This window comes from Phymastichus coffea, unplaced genomic scaffold, assembly GCF_024137745.1.
Source record: "Phymastichus coffea isolate CEN01 unplaced genomic scaffold, Cenicafe_Pcof_1.1 PCOF00068, whole genome shotgun sequence".
NCBI lineage: Eukaryota > Metazoa > Arthropoda > Insecta > Hymenoptera > Eulophidae > Phymastichus > Phymastichus coffea.
In genome coordinates, this window is record NW_026706879.1 from 1,303,674 (window position 1) to 1,327,667 (window position 23,994).

At 33.6% G+C, this 23,994-nt stretch overlaps 2 protein-coding genes across 2 annotated transcripts; both read right to left on the reverse strand.

Annotated features, from left to right (window-relative positions):
• Window positions 1–4,399: 4,399 nt before the first annotated feature.
• On the reverse strand, window positions 4,400–9,329 carry LOC131667586 (adenylate cyclase, terminal-differentiation specific-like). The gene is made up of 6 exons (XM_058941085.1): window positions 9,012–9,329; window positions 7,950–8,214; window positions 7,266–7,489; window positions 5,924–6,385; window positions 5,372–5,595; window positions 4,400–4,487 (listed from the first exon to the last, which is right to left on the reverse strand). Exons 1-6 carry the CDS (start codon window positions 9,327–9,329, stop codon window positions 4,400–4,402), a joined length of 1,581 nt encoding a protein of 526 aa, XP_058797068.1.
• A 12,208-nt stretch (window positions 9,330–21,537) lies between these two features.
• On the reverse strand, window positions 21,538–22,980 carry LOC131667603 (uncharacterized). The gene has a single exon (XM_058941111.1). It carries the CDS (start codon window positions 22,972–22,974, stop codon window positions 21,538–21,540), a length of 1,437 nt encoding a protein of 478 aa, XP_058797094.1. The 5' UTR covers window positions 22,975–22,980.
• Between the last annotated feature and the right edge of the window lie 1,014 nt (window positions 22,981–23,994).

Consider the following 23,994-nt stretch of genomic DNA (forward strand, 5'->3'; position numbering starts at 1 on the left):
AGTTTTTATAAAGTTTGTATATTGAAATAAACATCACAATAAAATTTGTTTAACACAAAGCATTCACGATAAGTACAGCAATTATTTACAACATTCTAATCTAAATTTAAAATTCAATATTTTCAAATAGATGAATACTCTTTTATAGTCATAATTTCACTTCACACTAATTGTTAAAGTAGACTTTTAATTAAGAATACATTTTACAGTATCATGAATATTTTAAATGGAGAATATATACTTTGTATATTTTCACTGCTCAAAATTCAAATATCTTCTGCTATTTTAATTTTAAAGAATCAATTTTTATATGTCAAATAATACATAAATATGTGATTGTTTTATGTTATTGTTTATTTTTATTTTGATGCATTATCTGCTCTAAAATATGGAACGTTCTGCTAACAAATTAGATTTCTAAATTATAAGAAAAATCTCGTATCCTGTATTTCATAAGAAATAAAAAATAGACAACTTTTTTGATAATAATAGATTTAATTTTTGTAGAATATGACAAGAAATAGTTATAGATTAACGAGCTCTCATCTACAATATTTTGCACTTAGTGAAATTTATACTATCATTTCCTCAATTAGAATCGATTCATTTTACTCGCTACTCTAGAAGAATTATCGTCTTCTTAAATACTTAATAATTTAAAATACTTATTAAATATAATTGCATGTGAAAATTGTAGCGGATGTTCTATGGCATTTAATTTGTATCCTTAGAAGTGAAAATATTACACGGAAAAGAAGTATATTCAATGACCATCAGTAGAATAGACTGAGAGTCACTATAAGATTACCGGGTATATGAATCGTTTAAAGTCATTAACCTATCCAATCAATTCACGGTAATATACGTTTCAATAATTTGAAGGGACTGTGGCTACTTGACTCAACTTATATATTTATAACTTTCTCAAATCTGTATGTATATCTTTCTCGCTTTCTCTCTGCCCTCTCTCTCTCTCTCTCTCTCTCTCTCTCTTTCTATTCTTAGCGGTGGATCTACAAAGGATGTGATATGACCGGTTTTTATTTATTTTTATGTATTATATATAATTTTATTTCTACCCTACTGTTTTAAGTTATTCAAATCAAATACAATTAAAAATATATAAGTTCTTTGACTGTCTATATGATTTAACTATCGGTTGGAAAATGATAGTTATTTAACTGAAGAAGTATATATCTTTGCCAAAGGAATCGCATGAAAATTGAACTTACATAATTAATATTTTGCGCATCGAATAAAAAACTATTAAAAAAATCCATAAAAGTAATTGAATAAGCGATTGACGAATTAATTATTTTTGGAGATTGCCGTTTATAAATAAACTATGTGATTTTTTAATTCCACCTTAGTTGCTTCAGGAAGACTTTAAATTGTAAGCTGAATTTTTTTATCGATGTTTCAAACTTTTGTGATAAAATGGCACTTGTGAAAAGTTGCCTGTATAATGTAATAAAATAATTTGAAAATCTATATTTCTCTCTGTTCGAATTGTCACCACAATTTTGCTCATCAATCTAGATGAACCGCAGGCGAATCGATCAATACGCAAAGTCATAAGTATCAAAGCTATGTAAGTATAATTTAATAAAATTTTGTAGAAACGAAATTATACGCTTCGATAGTAAGGTGATCATTTTTTTAAATCGTTAGAAGTTTTTATTTTCTACGAGATATTTAAAACGATATAGTTAAAATACAAGATGTATCGAAAAATAATTTATTTTTTCTTAATCAAGCACTTTTAGTTATCTATTACCTCTATTAAAACATAGAAAAAAAACAGAAATTAAAAAGAAATGAAAAATATTAACTTTTCTATATAATAGTGATGTAATTAACTACCAATTACTGTTAATATTTATCGCGACATTGTAGTAACTAAGCTTTTTTTATGTAAGTATAGTAAATTTAAAATTATATAATGCTGGATTACAAGTAATGAAATAAGCGATGAAGGATATAATTTTTTACACAGTCCGAAATGTAAGATAATTTTACATATTCAGTTAAAGACTACTCATTTTTTATTCTGAATGTAACGAATATGAAAGAACGTACATGTGATAAGCTAAAGATTAATTACTTTTAGAAATTTAGCACCTCTAAATTTACTACTTTAAGTACGCGTTCATTGATTTTGAAAATGGCTTTACAAACTAATAAAAATTAGCCTGGTGTGTGTGTGTGTGTGTGTGTGTGTGTGTGTGTGTGTGTGTGTGTGTGTGTGTGTGTGTGTGTGTGTGTGAAGTTTGACATAGAATACAATCATTGCGAAGTAATTTTTAATAAAGTTGTAACTTTTTCATCTACTAATATATATTGAAATCAAAATAATGTGTAAAAATTTTCAATTTTATGCACACTTAGCTCAAATGATACTCATGAACAAACTCAAATACTGATAAATACACTTTGAGTGTGCGAAAGAAAAAGTAGAGCTTTATATGGCGAGTTCCGCTAAGATAGAGAAGTGCATCGCTGTATAATGCTGATGATATGCAGTTAACTAGGCTGATACGCTTTACTTCCTGTGCACATATGCGGTTAGAGTACAAAACAATAGCGAAAATATTGGATTTTCTATTTTATACTCATGAAATCTGGCGGCGTACGCTTTCCTGAAGACTTTTACTTGTTGAATTGCCCCTAGTAGACTTTTCAGCATATATTAATTCTATATAGGGGCCCTAAAACTGCTGAAATGGGCGAGAAAGTAATTAATGCCTCCACGCCTGGTCTTCTGTAACATAATAAGCTATAATTACAGAGTTTCAAATCTGTTTTTTAAATCTATTTGTCTGTTTGTTTTCCCATTTTTACCTCTTTCATTATCATCAATACAAGCTTGTATTAATTATTATGCTCATTTAATTTCCCAAGAAAAATTTGCTCAAAAATGTATTCAATATGAAAACTGCGATTACAATGAATTACAAAATAAAATATAAGGAAGTGTTGAGTTTTTTTCATCAAACTCCTCTGTAGTACAAAGAAATAAAGAAAGAACTTATCGGAATAAATATTAAACAAGGTCAACTATGGCATAAAAATTAGTAAAGGTGCAAAAATAAATAAAAATTCCTAAGCTCGATTAAACCTTTCGATATAATTTAAATAAAAGGTAACTATTATATCAAATCAATTGGACCAATCAAAATACATAATTAAAAAGTTATACTTTTCTGTTTTTTAAACATAGAAAGATCATAAAATTAACTACTGATATTAATATGATTAAATACAAATACAATTATTATCCTTGATGAGATAATTAATTGTGATTATTACTTATACAATACAATGTTTTATACAAACAATTTTTTTTTATTTTATGATGAGGTGACTATGCTTCCACTAATGAGATTATGCGAATTTTGACAAAAACGTTGTATTGTACATATTGATTGTTTTTTGCCATATCTGTAAAATGGATATTTTTTATTTAATATATTGTGTAGTAAATTTAGTGTCTGATGATGCTGCAAACGTAAACGGCGAAACATTGCGTAATTTATAATGAGAACTTGTTTTAATTTGAGAAAGACTCAACCATTTCACTTCGTTTTTTGTCGAATTATAATCATTATCATTCCATCAATTGATCTTGAGGTAAGAAATATAAGTAGATTATTATGATAGGTAAACAGATTAATAATCTTATTCCATAAAAATAAAAATATTATTCTTGAGCTAATCATAGTAAAAATATTTTGGATATTTTAATTTGATATGCTTCATATCAAAATATAAAGTATAATAAAAAATCCAAAGCTCTTTTAAAAATGTAACTTTTCAAAAAGAAACGGAATCAGAAATGTTCTTATATTATTTTCATGTCTACCTAAAACGCCTCGTTTTAGGTATTCTGCAATTATATGTTTGTTAAATTTTTCAACACTAATATTTAAGTCTTCTAAATAGTCGTTTAAATATGTTTTTATAATATACCATTATATTATTATATTCTAGTTTACAATTCTTAAAAGTGAATCATTCCTTTTGCTTTATAAATAAATTTATTACAAAATAAAACATTGTTATAAAAAACGTAGTAAGTACTAGACTGAGAACATAATGAATGGATGATGCAAGAGATGTTAAATGAATATATTGTTTTTCTATAACGACTAGATATGCAATCCAACTGAGAGAACAAGGAGTAACTACTAGAGTTGTCGATAGGTGTAAAATGATAACATCCGAGCTTCGGTAATTTATCACCTTCTGTCAATTTTCGTGATAATTGAATAGTCCTTGCTTTCTCGTATTTTTCATGTGGCGTAATTGTTCGTAGTCTCTCATGTTTCTCTCTGTATCTATCTATCTATCTTTCTCATTTGTTCTTTTCATAATGAACTGGGCCAATGACACTCTCGTCTCACTCGGTTTTGCGTTTCTTGTATCCTATAAAGTTTATCTTTGACGGTAGGAAACCACTCTCGAGTTTAATTGGCCTTTCTCTGTACCTAAGAAAGCAATCAACTATTCAGTCGTTACGCCAAGCAATATCTATTCTCTCCCCCCCCCCCCCCCTCTCAACATTCATTCAAGCTCAGAATCTTAATTCAAGTCTTTCAATTGTTTGAAATAATTGAAATTTTTAATGAGGGCTGCTATGAATTTTCATGTCAGACTCGTAATGATTTCTTTGGAAGCAAAGAATATTTTCAGTTCAGTATATTTGGTCTGATAATTATGAATGTGCGTCATTACTTTTAAAAGATTGTTTGTTTTAATACATATATTGTTATTTACTATCCAGAAAGTGTTATAATTTGTAATCTTATTGCTGTATTATTTGAGATATGTTTTATATTCACGAATATACATCTTTTAAGTTTGTAAATTCAGATAGTAGTGATTTGATTCCCGGTAATATCTTAATTTTTGCTACAATAATTTTCAATTATTGCTTCCTCATTGAAGAAAATTTTATAAAAAAAATGACTGTTATTATAATTATTATAGTAATATTTTTCAAGATATGAATCGGTTTTTCAAAATTTTAGTGTAAATGATGCTCATTATAAACTATAAATTCAGTTCGTTGTAAATATCATTCCCTTCATTAGTACATGAGATATCTTGAATAATATATATGTTTTTAATATGTAATAAAATATTTATCTTGCAATTAAACATAACATCAGATTTTTAATTAGATATACACAATTAATTGTATGAACTTGACTTTGCACTTGAATTGCAAAAAAGTACTTATACTTCTTTTACCAAAAAATTCTTCATGAGCATTACAATATGATAAAAAACAATAACTTAGTGAGAGAGAGAGAGAGAGAGGGGAGTTCAAATTAATCAAGTAATGAAATAATTCCGTAATTGTACATACCGTTGAGAATCTTGCGCAGCTATGACATGACTCGGAACGTAACTATCTAGTAGTGTTTTCGGCTGTGACGAGTGCGACATGGATGAATAGGTTGACTTGGATAAGAAACCTTCATGTTCGTTAGAAACCGGGACCAGATGAGTTATTTCTTGACTTGCACGGAATTGTTGCGCTTGATATTGTGGGGGTGTAAATTCCGTTTGAAGTAGTTCGAGCTGTTCTTGCTACGAAAAAAAATTCGCGCATGAGTGAATGGTTATTTACGTAATTTATTGTGGTTAAATGATTTGTGGTTTATTTGGTAATTCTTGTGCCCTTGATTTGATTGCTTTTAAATATATTGGCGTCTGGTACGACATGACTAAATATTTTAAATATGCAAAATAGTTGTTATATAAAAATCATTGATTTCTGTTAATAATTTGCAATATATTCACTATATAATAATAAAAGCCTTGTAGAAAAGTATACGCTATGCAGCCAATGAATTATATTACGTGAAAAAATTATCACTAAAGATTTTCCTTTGTTAAAAACTATACTTTTCCATACCTCAATACTTTGTGGGTGGGCAGTCTCAATAGAGTTTTGAAGATTTGTTTGATGCAATAATTGGGAAGTAAGCTGATCGGCAATAGCAGTCGGTACGTAATATTGCTGCTGCTGCGGTTGCGGTTGATATTGCTGCTGCTGTTCGTACAAAAAATTATCCTGCTTATAAGCGGTCGCAGGCTCATTAAAAGAGTCAGTTTGGTAAGAGTTTGGAGCATTCTCGTATACAATCTGCTGTTGCTGCTGTTGTTGTTGATACTGATGCATGTATTGTTGAGATTGGGGTTGCTGTATCGTTATGTACTGATATCTTTGAGGCTGATAAGCAGATCCATAAGTTGGAGCAGCCAATAATTCTCCTGATTCAGTGTATTGCTGGTGGCTTGCTGCAGGAACCTGGTGAATAGGAGCCGGTGCAGTCGCTGCTTGAGCTGCATGCGAACGTGTTGAAGGCGATGATAACTGAAAAATTAAAACCATAATTATTAGGTTGTTAAATTATTAATATAGTATTTTTTTAGATAATTTTAATTCGACGCCATAAAGTGTTTTCTGATTTATATTTATTAAAAAGTATTTGCTTAATTGATCATTAAATGTATATAAAATGACCTATTTTCCCGGATTCATTTCGGATCTACTTCTCTGTCTTACGCTCCTACTATCATCTCTTATATACCTTTTCCCGTAAAATATGTTTAATATTTTTGAGAAAATTAACTAATACGTGGTACTTTGCTTGTAACTCTGTTACTGAAAGGTATTTTTCATTTTAATACAGATAACAGTAAGAAAACCGATAAGTGAATATGTTTTCGTATATTTGTGTTTGATTAAATAAATCTCTCGTTTCATTATATCTCTGATAAATTATGTTGTGCATAATGATTTCATTCTTCCATTTTTAATTATGCTTTGTAAGATAGAAATAGAAATCCTATTTGAATATTGAAAATTATTCTTATTAGCGCGAAAGAAAAAGTGGCGTAACGTAATCAAAGATATTATAAATTATTTTATATTTCCTGTCTCAATCATTATGCATTTCACTTTATTGAATTTATTTTAGTGACGTACTTAACGATGGACAATAAAAAAAAGAATATTAAACTAAAGAAAAATCAGGTTATTTAACTAAGCCTTATTTAGCTATCATTCCGTATTATTCTGTTATCTGAGTTTGCAAATGACGAATGAAATATTCAAACAAAACTTAAACTTGCAGGATAACATTCAAATCAAATATATAATCTATCTAATTGTGCAATTGTAGCTCATTCATAAAATAAGATTCGATTACGCGAAATAAGACAATTGAGACAATTTTAGTAGATTTAGTCACCTTAGCGACTATAGGCTGCATATGTTTCGAATCTGCCAAGACGTATTGTAGTTTAGGTTGGTATGCAACTTTCTCAGGAACATAAACTTGATTTTGGGTCAATGTTGGCATATAAAGAGGGATGGGAGCTTGCTGTTCTGCATTCTTGCTTCTAGACTGGACGATCCCGTAATTCTGGTAATAAGCGAGTAACTGGCTCATCGGTATGTTTACGTAGTAAATACCTACAAAGGAAAGCACATGAGTAAACATAAATCATGCGTGCAGGTATGCAGTTGCGAATAGTTATATTGTTTTCGGTGGTAAATTGTTTCGCAATCCTCACGTATTCAACTGCGTGCGATTGTAATGCCATCGTTTATATTATTCCGGTAAACTAATCAGATAATTTTACCGAGCAATGTATTACTTTTAAAATTTTGATATACCGACTATTACTTATTATTAAATATTTTAAATAAGTGAACAGCACAAATAACTGCAGCAAATTTTAAGAACATACAATATGACATTAAATTAGAATCTTGTAGATTGTGTGCTTACATAGGTTCAATTTATAATAAAAATACGGCTTGAAAATAACCTAATAAGAAAGATTGAAAAGTAGAAAAGCGTTTACTCAACTAAAGTATATAGGACTTTCTATAAGAATATGAATGAATCGTAGTTTCATGAAGTAGGTACCTTTATCATTGCTTCCATCTGTGTACTTTTGTGTTGCCGCTTTCTGCTGCACACTTTGCAGTTGGTTTCCTACTAGCACTTCCTGCTGATAAAGTTGCTGCTGCTGAGGCGTATTATAGATGTTTTGAGAATTTCGACTTTCCTGTATGTAGTACTGTTGAGGTGTATGCTGTTGTTCAGGTGCACTTGTCACGAGTGGGCTTCGTTGCAAATACGCCGATGGGTCGTTATTATTTTGACTGTAGTCTTGCTGCTGATTTACCGGCTGTCAAATTTTTATATTTATAACATTGAATAATTATACCAATCAATATCTACTCGCTATAGAATATAATATACGACAAGTTTAAGAAATATTTTGATTACTAGATAATTAACACAAAAATGTCACGGTTTGTCATAAATTTGAACAAAAAATATATCTCAAAGCTACCTAGCTAGATTTTCTTGTAATGGAATATTATACAGTGTGGATGTATTATATTGGGTTATTGCACATAATGTATCTATGTAATTTGCATTGGTGCGTTTGCACATTTGCTTTGAAACAAAAAATTTAATTCAGCTTCCATTAAAATACACCGAGTACGACAACTAATGTACGACATTCCCGTTAAATATTTACACGGGATTTGAAACTTATTTTTCTTGCTAATAGAAAAAAAAAATTCAAATTTATATTCATTTTACCGAAGAAATATGAATCTCCGTCATTCCAAATAATTGAAAATTAACCACGTTAACGTTGAAAAGACTATTCGCATATATGCAGTTCTGCCTCGTAATGCAGAACCGCCAAAGAAGAAAAAAATTAAAAAATAAAAGAAAAAAAAACCTGCGCCAGGCATTTCACCTTAGAACTTTGAAACTTTCATCGCTTACATACAATATTAAATAAAGTCCACGAGTGAGAACGCAACCTTGGTAGGATAAAAGTTCTGTTTGCGCGCGCGAGAGCTCACCAATTTGCAATTTAATTTTGAGCCTCGCGCTACACCGCATCTCAGTCATCAAAGCAGCATTGTGCCGTAAATTAGCAATATGCAGTGCAAAGGTATTTACCGCGTATTTGAAACTTTCATAAGACTGAAGTTCCGCGTAATCTCCAACTTGATTGCCAAGTTCCTGGGGAGCCACATCACTAACAGTAGCAGTAGCAACAGTAGCGGTAGCAGCAGTAGCGGCAGCAGCTGGAGCGTGGTATTGCTGGGCGACGACTTCCGCCTTGGCGGAATATTTAGACTCGTCAGCGCGTAACTCTTCAGATGTAGACGACTTTTTGCCGAGGTTATTCTCGACGCGTTGATGATCTCTGATTTCCCTTGGATTCAACTTCGTCTCACATAACACTGCTGTCAGTAGCAGCGGCAACAGGTACATCCACTTCTATAATTGTTAAAGACTCTACGTTACATTCTGGTTTCTTTAGAAGTGGAATTGTAATCGTTATAAATACTTTGAGTGTTGTAATCAATTACCACAAATGATCAAAACAATTTTTCGAAAATTCACACCTAGTTGAGCTATTGGTTGAGATTAGTTTTGAAAAGGAAAGAAAACAATATTAACGGGCAAATATAGGGTTTTAACAATTTGATATTACGTGTGACTGTAAATTTTCTTTCCCGCTTCACAGTTCGCAGCCACCAAGTTATTCTTCTTTGGAATAAAAACTGTTCAAATTAATATTATCACAAACTTCATAATGTACAGATAGCTTGGAAATCAATATAGAGTAAAAGGTTGTACGATTTTTAAATCAAAAATTGGTGTGAAAAGAAAGTAAAAGTTCGAAATGAAATTTCTGCACGTTATTAAGGGACCGGTTTTGCCAAATAAATTAACCAACAGGGTATACAACACGGCTTTGTCCTGAAAACTTTCAAGTGATTAACGACAGAATTTTTGTACGGTAAGTAGGTACGTGAGCGGTAGTATTATCATTTGAAGTCCGGCGTTCTTACTTTCACTGTTAAGTAAAGTTCTGGGTCAATAAACTTGGACATCTGGCGAATCCCTCGGACACTCCCAGTAAGTAAAAGTTCGAGATACACAATAACAAGTGCTGTAGATAAATTTTCTTCTGTGACTTTTTTGTCTTAATGGTATCCGCGAAAACCTTCAATTTTTTCAAGATTTCTGATAAATGCGTTGCATTTGACAGGTCTTACTTCTCAAGATATGAATCGAAATTTCACACAAACAATGCAGAGGAAAGTTGATCTTTGGTATAATTTATGCAGATCATTGATTCATAACAATTTTAACTTTCGCAAATTTTAAGAGCGATCATTTGGAATGAATTACGATAGTTTGGGTGATATTTAATGCGTGAGTAGACTCAAAGATTTCTTTTTACTTTACTGTTTTTCTAAACATATATAGTAACTAATTGAAAAATGTTATTTGAACTTTCAAGCAGTTGGTTTAAAATTGATTACTATGAGTATAATCATTATCTATATTAATGATAAATTTAAAACTATAGATATATTCTGTATCGATACTAATGATAAATTTGTAGTAACATACTTGTAAAACTTTTCAAAATAATTTATAAACAAAGGATCAAGATTGACGATTTTTTCTAATAAAAAATTATTAATACATCCACAAGAACAAAGTAGTCATAGAAATTATTTAATAACCTTGTTGATAACAATAATTGGAATTAGACATATCATAACTTTATAGCCAAAATTTCTATTATAAAGCTAATCTACTTGCATATTGATTTCGCAATATATAAATTTATTCACCCCATCTTGGAGCTTGCATTTGTAAGTAACATCCATTGTACTGTAACTTCTTTATTCTAGAGTTTTATTATTCCATACATTTATTTGTATTTGATAAAAAAACATTATAAAATATTGCTTAATCGTATATGACATAAGAGTATCTTATTCTAAAGTATCATCTCGTTTTAAAGTATGACGATAAGAAAAAAGTAATCTATAATGCTTCGTATGAGTATATATTACATATTATTATTCTGAAATAAAAAAATTATATCGAATAATATCGTGAAAATTTTTCAACAATCAGTCGTTTTATTTATATAAATATAAAAGTTGCATTCTTAAACCCTCCTATCTTGGTACCTATAATTTTTTCTTGAAGAACATAGTTTTTGCGGTAAAAATTAAAAGTACCATGCCGGTATTGAAATATTGGTATTATCAATCAAAATAGCCAAATATCAATATCAATATTGGTACCAGTGGTATACCAAATATCAATATTGGTAATATCAGTCAAAATAGCAGCTATGTACGACAGGATATCCAAACAGCGAAAATAAGAGGCAGGGCAATCTAATGTCAATGGAAATATAAAAGGAATAACATTACGTGTATCTCTTTGTAAATTCGTAACCATGCTTTATATAAACCTGCAGTCTCACATCCAAATCAACACATAATAATTTACATACCATGTCGGTAACAATCGACGAGTGCAGCTACGTCGAAGTATGACAAAACAGAAATCTATGCGCGTGGCACTTGACACCTGACTCGATTGAATGCGTTATAAAGTAGTAGAAGTCGTATGCGTATGTTTTGTGCACTGCATGCGGGGTCGAGTTTGTAAGTAACACTATAAACGAAAAGCACTCTTCCGCGATGTTATATAGCCTTTACCCCTTCCTTAACGCTGGGCCACATCCCGACGTGGCGTACACGTGCGACGACGTTCACTGGCGTGTATAATATGCTGCCCCAATGATGAATCCGCGTGGCGGTAATCTCTGGCGGTGGTGCACCATACAGTACGCGCGTACACGCGCCGGTCACATTCACTTTGCACCAGAGCGAGAGGATACCCTATAACCAAGTTGTTACGCAAGGTCGAGCTGCTTTCTTTACAAGGTTACCGCTCACTATATATATATATACATTTATGCATCACACGGTATGATGTACATATACATATGTTTTCCATTGTACAAATAAAATGTGCACTACATGCAGTTACTTTTACATTATATTGTTCAAAGTCAGTCAGGTAATTTTTGCATACTGATGTGCGCTCTTTTACTGCTTGGGAGTATGCCAAACTTGCGATGAAAGTTTTGCACAGGCGGATGCATAGCGCACCGGCTGCTCGTATTTCACACAGTTTTTACATTTTTTTTCTTTCCTTCTGGGCCGCTCGGAAGTGAGTCTTACATTTTGAAACAGAATAAAGTGCAGATCGACGGAAGTGGTTCATTCTTCTTTTCCTTTTGATAGCGTCTTGCATAACAACCAATATGTACAGCATTTTTATTTCAGTTTATTTGTTGTGTTCAAGAAAGAATTCTGACTGTTTGGTGTAATCAGATTTGTTAGATCAGATAAGTATCTAAAATGACTTCCACGGCCCTGCCTTACCCAGGGAAAAGCGACGCATACGTTGGTGGAAAGCAAAACAAACGTGAGCGTACTGGCATCAGTGTTTTTTGACACGAAATAGAAAATTCGATGGTTATCCACTCGGTCAGCTGTTATTACACGCTCTATCAAATTTGTCGAGAACAACTATTAAGGCAAAGCGTAATATTACACAATAGCGAACTACTTTCGTCCCGTCACATACACGCAGACAAATATAGATCAAGAAACGGAATAAAAAAAAAGGTAAAGAAGCATACACACACTCAAAGCCATACAGCGAGAAACTAGAATGTTCTATCCGGTCTTGGATATCAAACGGTAAATGCAGCCTGCTTAATAGGCTTACGCAAGGCTCGTCAGCAGGCGTCGTCTATTATGAGGGTGAGGAGAGTGAACGGCTACCATCTCTGTCGGTCAACTAGAATCTAGTTAATCTTTGGCCACGCGAATCAAACGCCAAGCTGAGTTTGCAACGCGGGCGAGTGTGATAAGCCGACGAGATGAGGCGCTTAATTACGATCCGACTAGGATCGCTACATCGTCCTCATGATACCAACCGCGACTTAATTGATTTTCTTTTAGCATGTGTACGTTTATGTATACCCACTTGTCAAAACTACAGATGCTCTAGTAGTGAAAAGGTGCTACCTATTATGATATCGTTTGTTAGGTAATGCTAACTACTACAGAGAGAGAGAGAGAGAGAGAGAGAGAGAGAGAGGGAGAGAGAGGAAGGAAGGGAAAAAACAATCATTGAGGACTTGAGAAACGCTATAAATCCAATTTGATATACTTTCTCTGCCAAGAGTATTTGATTTGAGAGATTAAATGATATATATCTCCAACGCTTCATACGCGGATTTTATGTCGAGACTTCTTTACAGGTCCGTCTTTTTTGTTCACCAAGAAGGTGAAACGTCAATTAACTTCTCAAATTGACTATTATGAATTGACCAATACGTAACAGGTTTTTTGTTATTTTTTTATCAGCGTGATCTATCAATCATTTTCGTCAATCTTTTATAAAGGTATATCCAAAACGTTCACTTATTTAATTTTATAAAATTGAAAAATATTCCAATCGCACCGGCACTCGACCAAGAACAATCATTGTCGAATTTTGGTATCGAATACATTGATCGTGTCAATCAAATATCTTTCTTTTCTAATAAGTTATCTCAATTGTCATTCCAAAGGACAAATGTATTCTGATTGATGTAAAGATTTTATTCAATACGCTGCAGCAAAATGTTTCACTGCCGCATCTGCTGCAATTTTCTCCTTCTGGCGTATATATATAGCAGTATAGTAGTGTTGCAGACAATCCATTCAACATCCATAAAATCACGCGCGTGACATTACAGCATGAGCAGTCGCGAAAAGGTCTAATGTTCGGACAGGTTTTAATGATAATAGCCGAACCCGAGGCTGCAAAATTGTGATTTCACGTGGTTGAAATTTACGAGGGAAGCCGTAAACTACATACTATACGCTTACGCGCTCGAATGCGAGTTTGAAATCTATCGTAGGATCGCGCGCGCGAGAGAGAGAATAAAAACTGGACGAGCGAGTTGACGAGCGTGGATCGTTGCTGTAACTTATTGAATGATGATTTGCGATATCGATGACCGTTTGGCTTCGGAATTATGCCCGCAATTACGCCTCGCTAACATAGCTGCACCTTTGTGTCTGCGTGCGCACTTCCGCGCTTTCGCAACCTCGTGCGCGCGAATTTCCAAAAGAAAGGCGCAATTCTTGTGGACGATCGTTTCGTAAAACCTTCCAATATTTTTAAAAGATAAGCATTCACTGTTTGAACTGTGCATTTTATAATAAGCAGGCAAGCTTATACATTTCGAATTTAAGTGCATGAGAGAGTGACGTCGAAGCAACGATATTTTATCAATCTCAAAATGCAAATACAAGAAATTTATCGGCATTGTATGTATCGTTAACTAGCAGAGTGAAATAACAATCTCGAGTAAACTTGACTGATCAACTAGAGATGCAACATCCGCAGGCATGAGTCGAGCGCAGCTTCACTCTAATAATACCCGGTGTGTAAATTGTATCTCGCGCGTGGCGGTCCGATGAGTACACAAAGTTATGCTGGCGGGGCGAGCGCGCGCGATACCGAGACGGCGACGAAGGCATGAAATCCCCGAGTGATTATATTGTACACCCGCGTAACAATTACTCGCTTCATTAGCGTGCTAATGAGCCAGTGGTTCCTGTTCTTACGCCCCGATTATCGGACGTATACCGAGGATTTTTCATCTTTTCTTTTTCCTTCTTATCGAAGCGTAAGCAAGGACTTATTAGATTGTCTATTCGTCAACAGCGAATACAAACTGATGTACGAGCTTGCACCCACTTGTGCATGAACTGCACCTTTGTAACTAAAACAACATGTACAGGCTTCAACAATTACTGCTACATGTTAGTGAACTATCGTGACAGCATCCCGAGTAATCATAACTTCACAAAGATCTACGTGGATAATCGCTAATAATAATACTGCCAACTCAGTGAGATACTCATCAGTATTATTTGTGTTTTCGAAGCAGAAACAGTAGTGGAGAACAACGGTACACTCGAGTGTATAGTTGAGCTAAAGTTTCTTACTCCAAACTATATTCCCGAGCAAGTAATTGATTGAAACATTTCAAAGTGACAATTTTCTATTTTGACAGTATTAGAGACGAAAGTTAATTTCAAAGTGTCGCGGGGAATATGCAAATATTTCTGCTTGAAAAGATCCGAAGCTTTCATATAAAACGATACGATTTTTATAAATCTATCTCAAAAAATAAAAAAAAAAGCGTATAATAAGAAAGAATGTTAAGAGTCGTGTAATTTATGTATAAAGTAAATAATTATAGGACAGATCTCATGAATTTATTGATATAAAACCGTCAATACTTCAGGAATGAGCATTAATAAAGTGATGGAACAAAGACGTTGATCCCAATGGAACTATCTAGTAATTAAAATGACGTTACTAAACCGTTACCTCTTAAACATTGACTCATAAGACAGACCAGGAACAGATGATGGTTTAAAATCGTAGTTTTGGTCAGAAGACATCATCATTAAGTATTACTTTCCATTAAAAATTTTATTTTATAATTTGAGGAAGAATATTAGTTCTAAAAGTGTAAAAATTAATTGCTCAAAATTGAACGTACATCTTTATCTTTATGAAAGATCGACCTGTCCTAAATCCTATTGTGTATCGATTTCAGTGCTTCAACATTTTCTTATTTATTGAATTAGCAATCAAATTTTATATATAATTACATTGCAATGAAGAGAACATCTTTTACGTATCGCAATTCCGTCGTTTTTATAACTATGTATTCTAATAAATCGATTGTATATTATGGTACTCAAATTTTAGCATAGCGAAATTTGAAGCATAGCATAGTGGAAATTGAATACAACAACTTGGTTAAGTTCTTTAATAGCTTGATTTTGTATTTAGTAATATTCTAACTGATTGTTGAAATTGTAATAATATAATTTACTTATTGCTCATAGATAGATTGTAAATTTAATTTGGAAATAAAAAAAATTGTATTTATGTAGATAGTCTTAAGCTCTAGAATCATATTGTTTAGCAATTAAAAAATTTCACTTCTGCAAAGTTGAAAGATGCGTAAGTAATTTAGTTCTCGGTCATAAATTTGTTTCCGAACTGTTTAGTAGACTAATTAGAAAACTTAAACAACGATTTCTCAAAGTTTCTACAATATTTAATAATATATCGAAAAACAGTTCATTTATGCGTAAAACATTGATAGCCTATGCATCTGTGTGTAAATATTTATATTTCTGTACCGTTATAAATTATCATTCGGATTTTTCGTTAACTAAACATGAAAAAATCGAAGGCCATTAACGCATTAGAAAAAAAAACTTTTTACATGCAATCTCGATTAGAATGAATGAGCTTGGCAAGTAATTCAGCGTTATCTCAACATGTAAAATCACGAGTCTTTCGTCAACTTAATGGCAGTGAAACACGAAAAAAGTCGGTAAAAGCAAGCCATAAATAAAACGCAACAGGAGAGTACCCAGATACCGACCTACGTGCGATATCTTATGGCTGCTGTAAGGATTGCAAAGAAGGGGTCGCTTGATGAGCGACTTTCTTCGCGACTCCTGAAAAAAAAAGAAAAAAGTAGGCGCGCGTGTACGCAAAGTATCCCGGAAGATCTGTAGCTGTAACCGATTGAGAGTGGATAGCAAGGAGATGAAAGCGGAAAACCATAAAATTTGAATAGAGCTGAACTGCGAAAATGCATACGTAAACAGGCTCAGGCTAGCAAATTAATCACCCTGCGGATGAGTCACCGACCCTCCATTATACTACATCCGTATTCGTAAGCAATATCACTGAGGTTTCTTTAACTCGCTCACGAAAGGTCAAGATGAAGGTTATTTTATTCGTCGCCCACTATAATGCACTTTTACGTTCATATTTTATTCAAGCTTCAACACATAAATTTCACTTTGGGCTTACTTTTTTTTATTTTAAAATTTCTTTTCTGAACGCTTACACTGTTCGTTTCCATTCAATTGAATTTATTCGATTGTGGGTGCATAATGATGCAATTAATAATACTTTTCATAAAAGAATTAGCAACGCTTTAAATTTAATGTTATGAAACATACAGTTTAGTGATGCTGTATGATTCACAAATGGATACATAAACCATAATTGTAATTTCAGATATCAAAGTATTCTGTTACAAAGAAGTAATATCAGCATGAAAGAATTTTTATACTAACAGCACATGTTGCGGTTTCATTTTTATGTTTGTTAAATTCACTCGAATGCACAATTCAATTGTATTTTATAATAGGATACACAGCGATCAGAATTAATTTTATATAATCATATTCGTTACTGAATGCAATAAATATGATCATAAAAAGTTTTGATATCAATTTATTCTCAAGCAGCTTTATTTAATCTTAATTATGAATCACACAAACACACAACACAATAATGTAATCTATTCCATAAAAGAATTCACAGTGATAAATGGTGATCTTTGATATTATATTTTTGCTAAATGCAGTAACGATGAAAAGATGAAAATGATAGATACAATAAATAAAAGCTAGTCTCATTTATGATAAAACAATATTGTTCCTGAATATTTTCTTGAGAAATAATACTGATAACTTTTAAATGTAAAATTTTCTTATAAAGCCATTTTTAATTAGATGTAATGAGCGTTTAGATAGTTGTTATTCAAATGGAAAATCCGAATAATAGTGCTGCTATCAATGACGATATTAATTATTATGAAACAATTTTAATAATACATATCTTACAATGATTTAGTATATAAATTTGAACTCTCATCTCTTGGTTATTTGACGGATATTGAGACTCAAAAATAGTTCTTACGTTTCATCAAAAACAATTTAGTATGCGTATCACCTGCTCAGTTCGCACGTCATCTTGCAGAAAAGAAAGCTGCTTCTGCGAACGATGATTGTTGTTTCATAACCCTTATTGATGCACTCGCGGCATATTGCGTCTTAAAAATATTCTGTTCACCTTGCATATTTTAATCACTTTTTTTTTATCAATAATAACAGCAGTTACGGAAAATTTTTCTTTGATACTTACATTATATTATAACATAATATATAATATTAATAGACATTATACTATATAATATTAATAAATATAAAACTATTAATAAATTCTATTTGATATTTTTTCTGGAAGTTCAAACGTTTTATTTCGATATAATATTGCCTTTAATTTGAATTCCAAATTCGAAACTAAAAAGAAACAAAATAAACATTAATAAGCTTATTAACTAATGTCATAGTTTCGTGAATTTTTCGAGAGGTGATTTACATGAATTCAACGTTCACAGTTACTATCAACTCGGAATTCAAGAGTAACATGCAAAAGAATCTATAAAGTAGATTAGCTTCCGCGGAGAGCTGTCAATCATGGTGGAAATGCGTTTAAGAACGTTGAGATAAAAGCAAAGCTCCAATTCTTCATAAATCAAAGTATAGTCATCACACGTTGTCTAAGCTGTTTTTCGCGGGCGCGCGCGGGAAAAGCTATCCTCTCCATTATTCATAGTGGTTAAACGAGCGACGAATATATAACGTTGCACGCAGCGAATCCCCTGCCGTCGTGCGACAAAGGCAATCTGCGCGCTCGACTTTCTCGAGAGAGAGATTGAGATTCCGTTGGACTGATAGAATCTGCTGTGTGTGTTTGTGTGTGTGTGTGTGTGTGTGTTTGGGTGAGCGCGCGCGCGTGTGTGTGTGTCGATGGACACGGATTGCGCGTGGACATATTATATGTGGAATTTACGGAGAACGAGTGGATGACCATTGGAATATAATCCCAATTAAGAAACTTTCGCCTTGCGCGCTGGCGACCGCCGAAGCAAACGTCTGTCTTAACGATCGTCGTGCCCTATCTATACCATTTACTGCTGTGGCTCGTTTGCAGAAGGCTCTCTTCATGTAGATGACGATATTCAATATCGCTGTGTGATGGATATTACCGAGATTCAAGGGTCGTTCGTCTAGATAAATCAAGCTGAGAGCCTTATATCTGAACTTTATGGAGGACATATGGTTAATTTTCTTTTGATAGAATGAAACATCTTGCTTTGGCTGGTAAACAGTTTATTGTTCGTTTTAAAAATTTTAACTCAAGTACATTTACTATTATTAATGCTTCAACTGACTACTTATTACTTTAGTAAGAAGTACTGAAGTGATGTTAATTTGCATATATTATGTTTCTTTTCGCATTATAAAAAACTCCGTCTCTGAAAGTCAGATTCGTTTGTGATATCCGTATTAACAATAATATTGATTTAGCGAAAATAAATTTCTCTCACTGATGCATCTTATAAAAATATCTCAAAAATTTTATTCATTTTATAATGCACTAAAAAGTTGCGCTCTCGCACACATATAATTTGAATTTTTTACATAACTTAATCGTGGTATTTATACTTGTAATGTTTTTTTTTTCAAATTTAATGTAAACACGAAACAACTCGAAATTTATATCGAAGAACATCATAGAGAAAAAGTGAAAACACTATCATTCATCAAGGCTGAATTGCAATTTCAGAACTGCCAACGTTGAAATAGCGCTATCATATCACACCATCTTTCTTTACTTTCTTCAGTTCAATTAGTATAAAATTCCGTTTTTTACAATTTCCCATTCGAATTTCTCGTATTAATCACTAAGCGTCGCCACGAATCGACTTAAATTCCATCAATTTCCAAAAATTCCATTACAACTCTTGGTTCTTGCGCGATACGCAATTAGTCTATTCATAACAAGTATACGTGTAGCATTGAAAGTAATGGATAATCGACAAGCAATGTGTATGTAGCGAATACTCTTACTCATTTCTCACGACCGCAACCTTGCTGAGCTGGTCAGCGGGACACGCGAGAAAGTAAAAGTGCTTCGGTCCAGCCGATTTGCTTCAGAGCGCTTTTGCGTTACGTGTTGGCATGTGCACAGGGAGAGTTTTTCTTTCCTTATTTTGTGCATTGAATATGAATAAGGCAATATGTGCACACGAGAGTGGAAAAGTTTTATTCCACAATGATATTAAATTTGGTTTTTTAACTGTGAGGATGACCCCGTAATGATTAATGTAACCTTAATTACTAATTTCTAAGATTTATATATATCTATATAGGTACCTGCGTTTTGAGTAACATTTTTCATTTTTTCGTTTCAAATTGCTTAGTGTAACTACTTTCAGAAAATTGACCAGAAACTCTGCGCGGTGTACAATGTTAGGTAAATAAAAATTTATTAGCGAAAATCTAATGAATAATATATTTTCATTGGTGAAAATCTCATAAAAATTTAATTGGCTCTGTAGCCGTGGCAATTTTAAACAATATTTCTGCAATGGTTCCTTAATTGAATTGAGTTCGATAAAGAGTATGATTTTTCGATAATCACTCTGTATATATTTTTTTTATTGAGCAGTTACTCAAATATTATGCTCACAAGTGTTACAAAAAAGTGCAAAATTTCTATATTAATAATTCTCGTACGTGTCCGTTGCTTTCTATTTTCAACACTTACGGAAAGTACACTTGCTCATTCTCGTTTTTCATTTCTATTCTTGATCGCTCCATCGCGAGAAACTCGCGTTGCAGCTCATGAAAATCTGAAGAAACATCTCCTGTTGCACGTTATACCATTTATTATACCTTTCCCCGCACTTGTGCGCGTGCCCCGCACACTTTCGTACGCCACAAGCGCGTGATTCATCTCGTCTCCTTTTTCATCTGACCGCGCGCGCAAGAAAAAACGAGATGATCTTTTTCGCGAAAGACTTGCAAGTGTGAGAGTGAGGGTGAAAGAGAGACAGAGAACTTGAGTTGGGAATGACATCTAATTAAAAGGGAAGAAGATAGGAGCAATATGAATGCGCCCGTGAGTTTCGCGAACGAGCGCTTCAGCTATGCGCGCATTAATCAGACTTGGTAATTAAAAAAGGAGAGTAGCCAATTCATTAATCAGAACTGCGGGGAAAAATAAAAGAACGGTGAGCTAGGAGACTAATGAAACTATAAAACTTTACCTCTTAAAACTGTTATGCATCAAGTTGTTTTTACGACTTTGATGCACTACCTTGGATTCTTCCATAACATTTTTTCGGAATTTTAATTATTTCAGATCGTAAATCGGCTTGTCGTGATTGGAATTTTAATCACTCACAGTCTAATCATTCAAAAGTCTTTTTTTCATTCATACAAAGTAAAATATTTCAGTATATGTGTATTGTATTTATATTTATTTTAATATTTGAGGATGAAAGATGTTCAGGAAAAAACAAAGAAAATCAATAACAATTTCTTTGCTGTTTATTTACACGATTTTATGAAGTACAGGAATTTTTTCATTATTTTAGAATAACAACGATTGTAGCACAAAAAAGCTGAAAAATTATGTTATTATTGATACAATGGATTTGTGTTGTTTGTTTATTAGTCGTAATCAATCAATACACAAAGGATTTATACATCAAAATCTCTCTTACTCATTTGAACAATATTCGCAGTCTCTCGGTTATGATGATTTTGTCGCGTTTAACATAAATCACAAGTGAACACAATAATATCTTATATTCTAATTTCACCTCAAACTATTATAAACGCGAATAACTTATCTAGCTTTTCGTTTTTTGTTTAGTACCAAAGTTAACGTCCTCAAGACTTGTTTGTTGCGTCGGACGATATGTTGAATAAGGATAATGCGTAGGCTCAACAGTAGACGGACTCCTGTTTGTCGCACTGTCAGGCGAATCATAATCACCGTACTCCGGAGGAGTAGACTGATCAGTAGATTTGATTGGTGGAATGTAAATTCCAGGTGAGTGTTGCAAGGTTACGCTGGTTGACGTTTTCTGAGCGTAAGGTTTGTTCGACTGCGTTTGTATAAGTTGACTTGGATTATACTGGCCCGCGTTGACTCTATTGAGGATTGTTGGATTGACAACGTAACTCAGGCCCGTCTTAGCGATGCCTGATGGTACAGAGATATATTGTTGAGCTGATTCTTTAGGAATAAGTTGTTGGTTTGCTTCCTGTTGAATTTGTGCAAGGTTTGCTTGATGCGCAGCATTTTGAGCTAAAAGTTTTGCTAAAGCTTGTCGCATAAGCTGTTCCAATTGCTGTACTTTAATGTAACCAAGAGGTGAAGAATTGAAATCTGACTGTTGATTGGACACCCCAAGGAGTCTGTAAGTTGCTTTTGGTAAGTTTGTGTTTCGTGGTTGAACGTCCGAGTCTTCAATTTTATTATAATGAACTGGTGTACGGTGAGTGCTTGATTCACTATCCAGATCCTTCGCACTAGAAACGATATAGTTGGCACCATCGACGTATTGATTATCTCTGTCGGAGTGTCTCAACCTATTTTTGTGATGCCCACTTTTCTTGCTATTTTTCTCACGCCGTTTTTCATATTCTTCTTCATCGTCATAATCGTCATATGGATGTTTGGGTGGACTACCAGGATACCCTGGGGGAGGTGGTGGATAAGGTGGTTGACCGTAGTAATTAGGGTAGTAGTAAGGTGGTTGTGGGTAATAGTAATTATTATAAGCTCCGGAGCTAGCGTATGGCGACGCTCCGAAACTTGGAGTAGCTGCAGCAGCATAATTAGCAGCTGTAGGTCCGAAAGGGGAAGTGTAAGAACCTAAAAGGGAGTAGGGATTAGTATTGTACGAAGAATAAGGTGACTGGTAGTATGGCGAAATACTTAAAGCATTGGGCGTTGACGAGGCTGCAGTTGTAATTTTACTTAAAGGGTCGTAGTTGGTATAATAAGAAGGGTTTTGTGCGTAACTCGGCGTGTAAGCGTCACGCGCGTCAACCTTGGGAGCGTAAAGTTCTGGGGTTAATTGGGCGTAGGTTTGTGATTGAATTTGCTGCTGCAGTGGTTGCTGCTGTTGATTCTCTAGGCCGCGTTTCATTAACTTGGGACTGTATGGATAATCTGGATGGATTGGTAAAAAAGGCTCATCGTTGGGATTTGTACTCTTGCGATGTCGCTGTGCACATATTACCGCCGGAGATAGAAGAAGAATAAGGATCTGAAACATAATTTGCAATAGTTTTTCAAATAAAAAATAAATCTATTAAACAAATTAAAACGCGTACTAACCAGCAGATTCATTGTGAACAGCTTTGTGATCTCAATGACCTTTGGAGAGGAAAATAATTATCTCACGAATCTAGTGGTCATTGATTTGTTGAGTCCACGTAGTTTACAAAAACACCACACTTGTTCTTTCGCAAACCTCACGACTGTACGGTTCGATGGTCAATGATAGATCAACCGACACTGAATTTCTCCTTTATACCCGGTCGGCTGAAAAATCAGCAAGAACTAGTTTAGCTTTTCACCGGTTACTGCTGCTACTTACATGCGGCACGTATCGCCCAAGCACACGCCCCGCGCGCTTACAGAGACGGTGAAAACGCGCAGATAGACCGGTGTATCTCGTCTCGTCGAGGCTTGCAGTCGTTAAGACTAAATTGCACTTGCTGGGTTAGAAGAGCACAGAGGGAGAGAGAGAGAGAGAGAGAGAGAGAGAGAGAGAGAGAGAGAGAGAGAGAGAGAGAGAGGTGCTCGTTGCACCGAGAGCGTTTTAATGATGGTGAATTGTACACATATACGCGAACTCGTGCGTGCGTTGTCCAAAAAGAGCAAACTACGTTCCGGAAAATTGGGAAAATGTTTGATTGTGGACTGCATTATACAAGTTTTATGTAGTACTTAACAAGATCTTCATTCTCAACTTAAAGTCGGACTCTTAAAACTTCGAAGGACACTTATATTTTTACAATTTAATTATGTACTATTGTTCGGTATACTGTAATAGCTGTAGCATCGTTAAATTTATAAGTTGATACAATTGTTGAGCAAGCGCGAAAACGCTTATCCAATTTTGTTTCGTGAGATAAAGTTTTTTACGATTTTATCCACAGAGAAGTGAAACGCTATTAATCCGTTCTTGAGAACCTGCAAAAGTATATTAACGAAATACGTGAGAAAAAAAATGTTTTCGTGACGAATCACGTATTTACTCTTTTTACACATATAAAACCTTTTGGTCAAA